Raw genomic sequence first — 13,361 nt, forward strand, 5'->3', positions numbered from 1 at the left:
TATTAATTTTTTAAATTAACTCACTTTCTTGTCTTTGTTGCAGTGCAGCCAAGAGTTTTGCAACTCTGTTTGTGAACGTGGATGTCACTTCTGAGCCCCACGAGGTCTCTGCCCTGTGGTTTTTGTGGTATGTGAAGCAGTGTGGGGGGACAGCGAGGATATTCTCAACGACAAACGGAGGACAGGTACTGTGAGCCATCACCTTCTGCAGCTCTTGACAGGCCCTGGTTTAACTTCATTCTTTTGCTTGTTTGTTTTAGTTCAGAGGGCAAACTGAGTCGTCCGTGACTTTTGAGCCAGTTGCACGTTGATAACTGGTTTTATTCATTTACACTTTCATCTGGATCTTGCCAAACTGGTGTTGAAAACTGCTCCTGTGCTGAAAGCATTGCCCTAGGGTTCAGTAGTTTTGTATCTGTCCCTGACTCTGGCTTCCTTTTGGACTCCGGTTAGAACATGTACTTTGCTTATCTACGCTGAAAAAGGAAAGTTTTACCTGTGCTTATTTCTGTCACAAGGCTGAAGCAAGGCTTGCCACTGCAGAAGCACTTAATGGAGATGGCAAGGCCAGCTGCAAATTAATGCTGAAAATGTAGCCCAGAGCTGGGTTCCTAAGATGCAAACTTCCAAGGATTAACACTGTTATGATTTTAAAATCAGCCTGAAGAAAATGACCGCCACTTCTTAAAAATGGTATTGCTCTGAAATGTTTGCAGTCTGGTATGTTAGTGCTGCTTCTGCATTTGAAGAAAGTAAAGACTCTGTTAATGGTCTTCTACTTGAGAAATGCAAATTTTACTAATTGTATTAGAAATAGATATATTTTTTGAAATGCAAGTTACTTAATCATAAATAAATAAAAATGCAAATACATGAAACCATATCAAATCCATAAATATGCATATAGAAGCAATAACCATAGATAATTTAACTGTACATATGTTTAAATATTTGAATTCTGTGCTATGCTAGAGGTGATTTAAATTACTTTAGATTACGGACCGTAGCAGGCATTTTTTATGTGAGCTACATTATTTCTTTTACTCTGTTATTTATTGTGAAGTTTCCTATTTGTGATGCACAGAGCTCTGCAGGGATGAATAAACTCAGAGGAAGGTTTGAAAGCACTTTTCAGAAGTCTTACTGATTCACACAGGCCTGAGGAAACTGTTTGGAGACCATATGAGAAGGAGTTTTCTCATGAGATTACTGATACTTCTGGTTTTGACTGCTGGTCAGATATGGAAAGTATTTGATGAAATCCCCAAAAGAGAAAGTAACGCGGATACGTTTCCAAGTGAAACTGCCAAACTTCCCAAATATGTTGTTTTGATAACAATGGAAGAACGGGGTTTGTTTTGAATGCTGAACAAAATGATATCTGCTTCACAAGCACCTCTCTGCTGAGTTGCTGCTTATGTGTTTCAGGAGAGGAAGTTTGTTGGGGGTGCTGGCCAGATCAGTGAGAAGATGATGGAGCGCCTGGGAGGGCGGGTGAAGCTGAGGAAGCCGGTCGTCCGCATCGACCAGTCGGGTGAAAGTGTCGTTGTGGAAACCTTAGATCATGAATTATACGAGGTAATGGAATGTCCTTGTAAGAAATCATTAGTGGTGGGATGGATAGCTAGAAACCCTTTAGCTTTGTCCTTTTTGGCTGCTGCAAAATACTCTCCAAAAACGTAGCAGAGATATGAGTGACTAGGACAGAAGGTCACACTTTCTCATTGTCCTGAAGTAATAGCAGTGATAGATCTTTAAAGTGATGCCTGGAAAGCAATCGTCTCTTCTTTGTGTTCAGTTACCTTCTGAATTAAAGTGTGAACACAAAAATGTAGCTTAGTAGTAAACTTTCTGGGAAAACCTGCAAACTTCACTTCCAAGTTGTAACAGAGGAGTCCAGATGGAAGGGAGACCAATGGACTCTTACAGCACAGTGATTTCTTTTAAGTACTGAGGAAAGGGCAGCTGCCAATCATTTGAACAGATGGCTGTTTATATGATGTTTGTTTGTTATTTAATGAGCAGGATTTTGTGAGGGTTTAGTTTTACAATTCTTATGCTAAATGCCAAAATTGCTTCACAAGATACACCCTGCAGCCTCCACAGATGTCTGCCAAGATCACTGGAGCAATATACCTAGGTTGAAGTAATGGAGAATGTATTTGGCTTATGTATAATTTCTTTTCCAGGGCAAATATGTGATCAGTGCCATTCCCCCAGCTCTTGGTCTGAAGATTCATTTCAACCCACCTTTGCCCCCAATGAGAAACCAGCTCATCAACCGGGTCCCCATGGGCTCAGTCATCAAGTGCATTGTGTACTATAAGGAAATTTTCTGGAGGAAGAAGGGTATTGTGTTTTAATTGAATGGAATAGTTGTGACAAAGGGAAGAGGGTGCATGGCAATGGGGTAGACAGAGGATGCTAAACCTTAGAAGGAAAAAAGAGGGAAAAGAGGGTGGATGAGGGAATAAAAAGAGGGAAAAGAGGGTGGATGAGGGAATAAAAAGAGGGAGGTAGTCATGAAGGGAGAACTCATGCCTGTTGCTTATTGTCTTGGTTGTTCTTTATTGTCCTCTTCTTCAGTGGCACGTGGGTATGGGTCTCTCTCACTTGTACAGGAATGTAAAGGTGCAAGTGTTGTGTGATGGAAAGGGGTTTTATCCCATCAATTATCAGTCTGCAAATATTCTGCCTTCTGGATGCACTGGGCAGCATTAGTTGAAAATGTCTTTACATCTCCATCCCCAACTGGGCTAGTCATCCTGGACTCCCCTTACAGGCTGAATACTTCCATCGTGGTTCCTCGGCTCTCTTTTAGAACTACTGAATCTGAGAAAAACTGCAGTGTAATAGCGCCCATTTCTCATCTTTGGCTATAATGAGCCCACATCTGTTTGCCTACAAATGTCATCCACCCTCCATCTTTGTGAATGACTTCTGGGGTTCTGGATCCTGTCATGTTCTGGCTATTAGGTTTGGAATGGATTGACAGGGGATGACTCCCTGTTTCTGATAGAACCTGTAGCATACTGTGCTTTGCCAACACCATTGTTCTTTTAAGAACAATATATTTTCTTTAAACCCTTCTTTTAAGAACAGTTGTTTTTTCAAAACAATGTACAAATATCTCCTCTGTCTGATATAAATGTCATACATGGAAACAACTGTGGCAAAGGCCCTTGAACATCTTCAGTATTTGAGAGCAGTCCATTTCTGTGCAACAATTACCTTGCTAATTAATAGTTACCTTGCTTCCCTGTATCAGAATCATAATATCTGAGAATGATAGAGACTGGGAGAAACCTCTGGATGTCATCTAGTCCCATGCCTTGCTCAAAGCAGGGTAAATTTAGATCAGGTTGTTTAGGGCTTTTTCCTGTCACGTTCTGAATATTTCACATCTTCTTGGAAGGTTGTTCCTAGATTTGGATACATGTATCCTAACTTTTCCACTTTTGCTTAACAGGGTATTGTGGTACCATGATCATTGAAGATGAGGACGCTGCAATTGGTTTAACACTTGATGATACTAAGCCTGATGGCAGTTTTCCTGCCATAATAGGGTAAGAGAAAGTGTCTAATTAATGCTTTTTTATTTTGTCTTAGAGGCAGCAGCTGAAATGGAAAACCTACTGCTTTTGAAAGGAAATACTTTAAAATAATTAAGGGTTGAGTCTGTGTTGAATATGTTCTGTGATTATTTTATTTCAAAAAAGTTTTCTCTATGATTTCATTGCTAATTTAAAAAATGAAATTCTGTCTTATTTTTTTCACTTTCATCTTTTGCCTTGTTGTGTGGCAAAGTGTAGACTTGGAGAAAAGGAAAGAAACGAGAAGAAAAAAGAGGGTGATTGCAGAAATATAAAGTTTTCTCCCAGTATTCCAGTTCTTTAAATCAAAATTTGTTTTCTAGAATTATATTTTGTTTGGTTTGGTTTTTTTAGCAGCCACGGAGTGTGATCAGTCTTAAAAGTTTTATTAAAAAATAATTTCCAGCTCAATCCCAGGCTTCACCTCTTGTTCCTATATGCCTGCACCCACAACTGTATAAAATTAAGGTAATTGGGAAACAGCTCATGCAAATATTGTAACATGAATCTCAGAGTGTTTCCTTCTAGAGTGACTCCTGCAAGCAGCAGACAGAGCATACAACATTATGCAGAGAGGTGAAATGGATATTTTAGATAGAGACCCTAAAGCTATTACTGTTAATCACAGCATCCCACCATAACATATTGACATTTTAAATAATGCAGGAAATGTAGTTACATAATGGCAGTAAATTGTCTGTGGTCTTCCTACAGCTTCATTCTTGCTCGGAAGTGCAGAAGACTGACAGGTCTCACAAAAGAAGAAAGGTAAGTCCAAACACTGGAGATCTGTGCAGAATCCGAGTCAAAATTTTGTTATAAATGACCAGGGCAGGAAAATAATGCCCTGATTTGAAGGAAGTTGTCTGTAACCTTGTGACAGTAGGCAGACATGTCACTTGGAAGAAGAAGGTATCTTGGTTTTGGATGAAGGCTCCACAGAATTCCCACAAACTGGCAACAGATGTGTAGCTAACCCATGCCCTTTGGAAACTCTCTGGTCCTGGTTCTTATTTTCCCACAAGGCTGCTCTGCTTATGTGACTCCAAGTAAAGAACTGCTCTAAGCTGCTGGATATGAAAGTAGTGTAGAAATCCACCTGCCCTCACTGGAAAGGATCCAGGTCCAGCCTCCTCTCCCCACTGCTGCCTTTCTGGCTTCCTGCAGGTGCACTGAGCTCTTTGAAAGCTTGTCAGAAGGGACAGGCTTGACCATTGTGTTTGATTTTTATTTCTTCTAATCACCCTGGAGGGTCCTTTCAGTGTCTGTAACTAAGTGCAACCTTGACGGTGCTGTAGCTGCTGTGAGCAACACCTCAGCATCATGAAGGGATCAGAAAGCTGCCTCCATCTCTCCACACTCAGCTATGGTAAAAAATACCCTTCAGGCCCAGATGAAGGCCATTTTACTGTCTTCTTGAAACAAGTCTCTGCATACCATATTGCTCTTTGGCATATTACTAAAATAGAATTTACAAAGTAATGATTTTTTCCCATCTCACCAGTTTACAGTATCTGATCAAATTAAAGCTAGAAGCAGAGAGTGTGGATTATGAGCAGAGGCTTATTTTGAAACTAAGAAAATAAAATTGTTTTGAAAGCATGCCAGAAGGAATACTGTGTCCAAGTAACATTTTTACAGTCTAACTAGAGAAGATGTAGTCATCTCAGATTTGCTTTGCAGGTAGTCTGGCAGTCTGTGGATAACGGGTCTGAATGGAGCTGCTAATGTCCCAGTCTTTTCAAATGACAACCTGATACCACAGAGCCCTTTCAATTTTGGCAGGAATGGACAAGCACTGAAGCTTTGAGATAGACCCCCAGCAGGTGCCAGATGATAAAAGTCATGTAGGTTTTCTGAAACCCAGAATTGCCTAGCATTTAAAGCCAACCCAAACACCAAATGGTGTCTTACTCTGTGTGTGAACCCCCTAGATACAACTGAGCACCTAGAGTCTTCAAGAACAGCTTCTCTTTTTATGAAATTAAGGGCTGTCCTGGCTGTTTGCAAGGCACCATCCTTTCCCCTGGGCATTAAAATTGCTGGCACAATTACCTGACTCTGCTGCTGCCTACAGCCAAGTTTTAAACAAGAGTTTTGAACTCTTGTCTTTTGAGGAATAAACCTGGGACTAGGAAGGGCTTTGCTTTGCTAACAAATGGCTATGAAATAGGCCCAGGTTGGTACCTGCTGGGTGTACCCTGGTGCAGGGAGACCTCTGGCACCTGCAGTCATGACCTCAGCCAGCCAAGGCAGGAACCTGCTGGTCTGTTCTGCAGCTCCTGTCCTTCACATAAGTCTCCTTCCAGTGGAAACTGGGGTCCAGGGAAAGGCAGAGCATGAACCCAGACCTCCCAATGTACACTTGGGATGCAACCAATTTATATTGTTTAAATAAGGGGTGTGGTGTTTTCCCTTCTGAACACAGGCTTCTTGTGGCACCCTACAGAGGGTGTATCTTGCTGAGATGCTGTGCTCACCTACAACACAGCCTGGGCTCTCCCTTCATCACGCTTATTACAGGGTTTTGGTAATCCTTGGATATGAAGAGTAGGATGTAGAGTCTGTGACAGCTGTCCTAAATCATGACTAGGAACAGCAGCTGTGGGAGAGGACTGAAACCTTTTTACAGGCTAAGCCTGACTGAAGGGAGTAAAACTCACTGCTGCCTTCCAGGTGGTCTTCCCAGGCCAGGTACCAGTGAGTAATTACAGTGGTTAGATTGTACCCTAGCTTTCCACACTGCTGTGAAATAAGAGAGGAGGGAAAACAGCTGTGCATGTGCATTTCTTCCACACTGGGCACAGTGTAACTTTCAACAGAACCCTACCTTGATAGTTCCAGGCATAACATTCCTCTTATTTAGTGCTGATGGCAGTTTCACAGCTGAGTTCAAAGCCAAGAAATAAGGATTTTACTCACTGCATATTCTGTGTGTTCCATGCTAGCTTCAACTATAAATATATAAATAAGAATTTATTTGAACGGTTCTGGGATGAAAGCTGCAGATCTTGCAGAGAAGCCACCACAGCAGCATAGATTGCTCTTATTAGGGGTAATGTCCTCAATGATTGATTTCTGCTGATACAATTAAATTCTTTAGAAACTGCTGGTTTTTTGGGGTTTTTTGTGTGTGTTTTTTTCCCCTGTCAAATAATACCTTATTATTGATGAATAATTCCTTCCAAGGTTGACATTTCTTTAGAGTCTGAAGATGCCCTTGACCTGAAGCTTAATATTTTCTTTTTGCACAACCATCTTAAACTAACTTGACACCTGCCAGCAGCAAAATCACCCCAGCGCCACGGCTCTTCCTGAACTGTAACGCCCTTCACTTTCTTGCTCAAGCCCCAATTTGCACATGAAGACACCTTCAAGGCTCTTCTAGTCATCCTGTTTCTCCTCAGCCCCATCCTGTAGCATTCTTTGGGTTGAGCTGCCCATGGGTATAGCTGGGCTCCTGTAGAAGTTGGGTTGCTTTATACAACAATTATATATGATGTCCTCATGGGCTTTCATAGCTGCAAGTGTAGCCCACACAGTTTCAGAGCTGGGACTCCTCTATTTCTGTGCCCAGCATGGCTTCCTGTGGAGCGCAGGATTTGTTTCCAGGAGTAGATGTTTTTCCAATGCAGTGTTGGAGTTTTTGTTTTTATAGTTGTTAACTATTATTTCATCTTGATCTTCTGGATTTTGGGAATTGGCGCAGCAGAGCTTAGAGTAAGACCCAAAAGCTTGTAGGAACAAACTTAATTACGCTTGGGGTTTCCTATGGAATGAAGTATATTCATGGATTTATAGACTCATAAACTAAAATGGAGGAAATTTTATATATATGGAAATAAAGTACTAATTCCCTGAGAGCTGCAGTATATCGATACCTGCATCTCTGTAGGAACAAACATAAGTTAGACTATGTGCCAAGACAAAAAATTGCAGTGCCTTACTACTTTCTTTTCTGGCAGCCTGGAAAACATTTGGATAACATATGGAACTGGGCTGCTAGAGTTATCTTAAGGGAGCAGCTTGTGTAACTGCTGATTAAACCAGCACTTATGCAGCACAGGAGTTTGAGTTATTTCTAGTGATCCAGAGGCTGACCAATTAGGATAGATCCCAAAAAGCTGGAACCTCAAGTTCAAGCAGATACGTTACATGTTCTCTTGAAACTAGGGTATATTAGAGGTAGTTTGTTTGCTCTTTCCTCACACTGAAATCTTATGTTGCTTTTCTCTTGCAGGAAGACAAGGCTGTGTGAGCTCTATGCAAAGGTTCTGGGATCAGAGGAAGCTTTACATGTAAGCACGAAATCTAACCATGGTCTCTCTGGAAAAGGTACCTCTGGAAAAGGTAGCTGCTATGGGAGCACTTACTGCCCTCTCTAGAGGAGTGGAGAGAATATTATGTCAAGTCTTTGGTTGTGGTTGACTGTGAGGATAAGAATGAGCTTATGAAACTTTATTCTTGTCCGGCTTTGTGGGTGGCATTTTCAGTGCTTACACCACACATCTCAGCTGTTTTCAGGTGTGACAGGCTTGCTTTCCCTTTCATCTATGTTGTGTCTTCTCTCTCACCAGTTGTTAACACCCATTGCTGCATGTGTTGGGTTGTTTTTCCTTTACCTTTCCCTCGCCTTCTCTTCCCTGTAATGTTGAATGACTGCTCGGCTCTGTGTGATCTCACACTTAGATTATGTGATTAACACTGTTTACGCTTTAGAGACATTTTTAAAGCAGTTAAATGTTGTAGACACCAATCTGGAAAACACATAATTTCCAACACAGTGATACTGTACACAGAACTATACAAGTGCCACACTTTGCATTTTTACAAGTATATATTTGTGTCCTGTGTACATATTGCAAGTCTTACATCTGTGTACACCAGAGGTTAATTTTACTTTACATGGTTCAGACCATAAATTTGTGCACAAAGTATCAATTTACATTGACAGATTAAGAGGATTATGTTCTGCAGTGGCTAGATTAGCTAGTTTTTAAGTCGCTGCTAGCTATTTTTAAAAAATTAAATCTTTTTGTGTTGGGTTGATGTTGCATTAAGAGATGTGTTAAACGTGCTTGTCTTGTCAGACATTGACATGCAACAAATGATAAGCTGTTCTTCTCTGCTCTCTCATCAGTTCTGTTATTAGCTTCCTTGGGACTCTGTCCTTTCCCTGAGTGAATTAATCTCTGTTTTACAGCCAGTGCATTATGAAGAGAAGAACTGGTGTGAAGAGCAGTATTCTGGGGGCTGCTACACAGCCTACTTCCCACCAGGCATAATGACTCAGTATGGAAGGTACAGTGTCTATTTATAGTGGGCTTTGGAGTAGTGAGATAAGACCAAGTTAATAAATATCCTCAGAAAGGGTCATAAATCCTCTGTCACTGTTCACTTTATACCTTTTAAGATCACTGGGGAATATTTTGAAGAGATAGTATAACCTTCCACTTCTCTCAGCTGGGCTTTATGATGGATGAGTTCAGCATCATTAGGGGCTTTTATTCACTCTTGAAATTCGGTGAGTACAGCTGAGTAGGCTCTGGGAAGGGAGTTGGGAAGCTTTCACAGACTGTTTACAAAACTGGCTTTGGGTGTTTGAGATCTGTGTAACCATTTCCAGCACATCTTTAGCTGGTGTTTCATAAATACTGGCAGAGAGTTAATTCTTGCCAAAATTTACGGTAATGCGTGATTTCTTTGGACTGTTCCTTTTTTTTCAGCAGTCAAGGCTTAAAATAGTAATCAGTGGGCCATTCGATACAGTCTTCTCCTACCTAAGTTTTTGCATGAAAATAAGATTTAGCAGGAATAAAAAGACTTACATCAGACCAGTGATTGGATCCAGATACACAGTTTTTAATGTGGAGGCATAGCCCTACTTTTGAAGTTTAAGTTTTTACAATTTAAAAAGAACTTAGAGCAATGAAGCACTTGTAATGAAGAGCTTATGGAGGCCTTAGTATTTAAAGTAATTTTAGTGATAATTATTGCCAATTCTGTAAAAAACAGAGTTAAAACAATCTTTTATTTATTTATTTACTTATTGCTTTATATATTATGAGGATATACTTCAGAATGCTGAACTATGCCAGTAATGCTTAGCATTGGTATTTATGACACTGGCTAGAATTGTGAGATAGAGTAAGTCTCATCTCAAAATAATTGTGCTTTACACCTATGAGCAGTGTAAATGCTTAGAAAATGCGAACGCTGGTGTCTTTGCTGTAAGAAATTAAATGCAGTGCAGACTCCCCCTCTAGCTCAACTCACCCAATGTTACTAACTGTAAGTGCTTGCTGTTATTTAAAAAACTTTTGTAACCTTAACTCAACTGTTTTGGTTCTTTTCTGATATGCCTAATGAGACTTACTGCTTGTTCCCCTCCAGAATCATTCGGCAGCCCGTTGGCAGGATCTATTTTGCTGGCACAGAAACAGCCACAGAGTGGAGTGGATACATGGAGGGGGCTGTCCAGGCTGGAGAAAGAGCAGCCAGAGAGGTACAGAAGATCAGGGGACACTGTCAAATATCCTGTGGAAAATGAAAGTTCTGGTTGGAGGTGAAACGGGAAGGGAGTGTTGACAGCATCACATATTCTGAATCTTGATACAAGTCCCTGCAAAGGGGAAAGACTTCAAAAAGGATGAAGATTTTGCACTTAGATTTGGAATACTTGAGAAGGGCTGTGGTTATTTCCTCAAAATCTTCTTTGTTTCCAGGAACCAAATCCTTTCTTCTTTTACAGAAATCCCAGATTCTCACCTAACCATTTTTTCCCCCAAATGATCACTCTATTAGTAATCCTGCTGAGACATCACGGCTGTTAGAGTACAGGAGCAGCTCAGTCCTGCAGCTCTACCCACCAAGCCAGTCCCTTCCTCCTGTGTTCCCAACAATACCATTGACACAGTGAAGTACCTTTGAGAAAGCCTTACGTGAAGTCAATAAAAAAGGACTTAGATTTATTTTGCATCTGAGAAAATGGCAATTCCTCAACTATTTTCAGGAACATTACAGTTTATGGAGCAGCAAAAGAAATGTCATCTTTGTTTTATGAGGTGAAGGGAACCTTGTGGCTAAAAGCTACAGTTGTGGAACAGAAATTCTCCTGGAAAGGATCTGGAGAGTTTGTCTAGCCCATACTCCTGCCCCAAAAGACAAGGATCAACTATTCATAACCTGTCCCATTTGAGAAAATTATACCAAACCTCCTTCTGTAAACCTCCAGGGGCAGTGCTTCATGATCTCACTAATGTACAGACATTACAGCAGAGCCTCCATAGGCCTCAGCAGAGAAGTTGGCAAGTGTTCTGGACTGGTAAAAATGTTGATATTTTCCTTTCCTTGTTTACTTTTGAAAGGAAAATATGTTTAAAACGTAGTGTAAGGGTGTTTCTCATTCCCATGCATTGTAGAGTTGAGGGGTTCAATGAATCTTGCCTACAGTAAAAGCCCATCATAAAAGATGATAAATTTTAAACCTACAAGTGCCTTACATTAATATCACCGTTTTATTTACCGTAGAAGAAACTAATCTTGCTATCTTCCCTGACTACCATTTCAAATAATCTTTGCCATCCTACTGATCTCTGGTATCTTTGATATTTTGAATGGTAAGTTTTTCATTGCAAAGGTTTTCTTTTTAGTTCTGTTTTTCTCTTGCTGAAAGTAGTGGTCTGTCATCACTCTCAGGATGCTGTTCTTCTTCCTACATCATGGTAAAATTTGCAAAGCAAGCTACTCCTTGTAGCTGACATAGGCACACCATACGTGTGCCAGGAGTGTCTGCTTACTCTTAGTCATATTCACGTTGCCCTGTTCCCGTGGGACTGGGCAAGTTCTGATATCTTCCGTGGACTAACTAAGCATAAATATATTTTTTTGTTACTCTTTCTATGTTCCACTAGGAGAAATGTCTTATTAAATATCTGGGCTCCCCAGAAATGAGTTGTAAAAGGCTGAGTTTTCTTCTAAAATTTCAATACACTGTTGTTTATGTGCTCAGTCATCATCATGCCATGTTAAAACAAAAATTGAAGCCAGCTTTTTTTCCCCTTTTGAAGAATCAATGGTACTTACTGAGAACATTACTGCCTTTCAGATACTGTTTGCTATGAAGAAAATCCCAGACAGTGAAATTTGGAAGCCAGAACCTGAATCAATTGTAAGTATTTATGTAGATTAAAGGGTCTGGCTTTTTTTTCTGCTGCTTTGCTGATGAGATAAAATTGATTGGTTTTATGTAAATTCACTAAATCAAAACCACAATAAACTTTCCCTTACTCACCAAAACTGCCCCTTCCTTAACAGGAACATGATAGAAACTCAGAGAGGGCACCCATCTGACAACTCTGTAGTGCAGAATTGGAAAGAACTGCACTTTTTAACTGGGCTGTGAATCCTTACCATGTGTGTGTTCTTCTTCCCTTTAACTGGGCAGAAAATTTTGATACATTTCTTCCTGATAGCATTTCACTGCTGCAACCCAGTTCTGTTTCTGCTGCAAGAATCTTGATTTATATCCTGCCTCTTACAATGGAGATGTTATGTTGATAAGGGATGCTCTCCCTGCAGGATGTGCCAGCTTTGCCCATCACTACGACCTTCTGGGAGAGAAACTTGCCATCTGTGCCAGGACTGCTAAAGCTGATTGGATTTTCCACTTTCTTCACCTCTGTGGCTGCAGCTGGGTTACTTGCCTACAAAAGGGGACTTCTAGTTCGAAACTGAAAAAGGTGCCATCTCAAAGCCTCACACTTGAGGGGTTTTCTTTCTTTTTTTTTTTTTTTTGTGGGTTTTTTGGCATGCACTTCCGTGTCTCCAAAGTCAGATCAGGACTGAAGAAGAGGTGAAAACCATAGAGAAAAGAGGCTGGAGGGGAGGGATAAATAAAGGGCATCCATACTGAAGAAGAACCCCTTGAATCCAGGCCTATTTCTAGCAGTAAAGTTTTGGTTGTTGAATTTCTAAGATACCCTGCATTATCACCTTGGTTTTTATCCAAATCTCAGAACAGAAGGGACAAAACACCTCTATAAAGCCTATTCTGGTGAGATTTCCATCTGGTTTTACACTTATGCATTTATGTCTGAAACATATGCTGAACTCCAAGTCTTTACAGACTCTTTTTTTACTATACTATGCAACAACGCAGTCTCTTGTTGTAAACAAAAGATTTCTTCCTTTCTGTGTGTATCCAGTATGGATTAGGCTGAGTGTGAATGGAAAACCTTGTGCTAAAGTACAAACACAGCCATTCAAGCCTTTTTCACCGTATACGACACCTTTCTGCCTCCAAGGTCCTCTTTTAGCTCCCTAAGTTGCTGCAAGATAGCAAGAGAATAGATTACCTTCTGCCTACCCCATGAAGTTGTAGAGCCATCCATAAAGAACTCTCTCATATACTTTTTTCTTAACACCTTGCTTTCTTTCAGCTACTTAAATTTGTTCTTTGAACACCTTGAGGCTGTCTCTTGCCCAGTGGGGCACACACAATGAGCCTGAAAATGTAGTGTTTGCATTAAAAAAACCACCAAAACCCCCCAGTTTATCTCCCCCCTTCATGCTGAACACAGCTTTGCTGATGCAGAGCTTCGGTCTCTCCTAACAACCTTATTGATGGGATTAACTCTTCCACTTCTGCCTGCTGTGCTGTATTGTACTGACTGTGCACTTTTAACTAACCAAGGATCTAAACGATAGATGAAAGAGAACCATTGATAGGAGAGTCACATGCAAGTGCTTCTGCCCTCTGTAGCTTGG

At 40.6% G+C, this 13,361-nt stretch overlaps 1 protein-coding gene across 1 annotated transcript in view; it reads left to right on the top strand.

Annotated features, from left to right (window-relative positions):
- Nucleotides 1–13,361, top strand: part of LOC113943724 (amine oxidase [flavin-containing] B-like) — a 51,181-nt gene that overhangs the window by 35,074 nt on the left and 2,746 nt on the right. Inside the window, exons 6-15 of the mRNA XM_027635907.1 lie at nucleotides 44–185; nucleotides 1,429–1,578; nucleotides 2,190–2,349; nucleotides 3,470–3,566; nucleotides 4,308–4,361; nucleotides 7,834–7,891; nucleotides 8,797–8,894; nucleotides 9,987–10,098; nucleotides 11,701–11,763; nucleotides 12,174–12,334. Coding sequence (XP_027491708.1) covers nucleotides 44–185; nucleotides 1,429–1,578; nucleotides 2,190–2,349; nucleotides 3,470–3,566; nucleotides 4,308–4,361; nucleotides 7,834–7,891; nucleotides 8,797–8,894; nucleotides 9,987–10,098; nucleotides 11,701–11,763; nucleotides 12,174–12,329 — 1,090 coding nt within the window. The 3' untranslated portion in view covers nucleotides 12,330–12,334. The remainder of the gene's footprint in view (nucleotides 1–43; nucleotides 186–1,428; nucleotides 1,579–2,189; nucleotides 2,350–3,469; nucleotides 3,567–4,307; nucleotides 4,362–7,833; nucleotides 7,892–8,796; nucleotides 8,895–9,986; nucleotides 10,099–11,700; nucleotides 11,764–12,173; nucleotides 12,335–13,361) is intronic.

The sequence above is a fragment of the Corapipo altera genome, unplaced genomic scaffold (assembly GCF_003945725.1).
Source record: "Corapipo altera isolate COAL_440 unplaced genomic scaffold, ASM394572v1 0, whole genome shotgun sequence".
Classification (NCBI taxonomy): Eukaryota; Metazoa; Chordata; class Aves; order Passeriformes; family Pipridae; genus Corapipo; species Corapipo altera.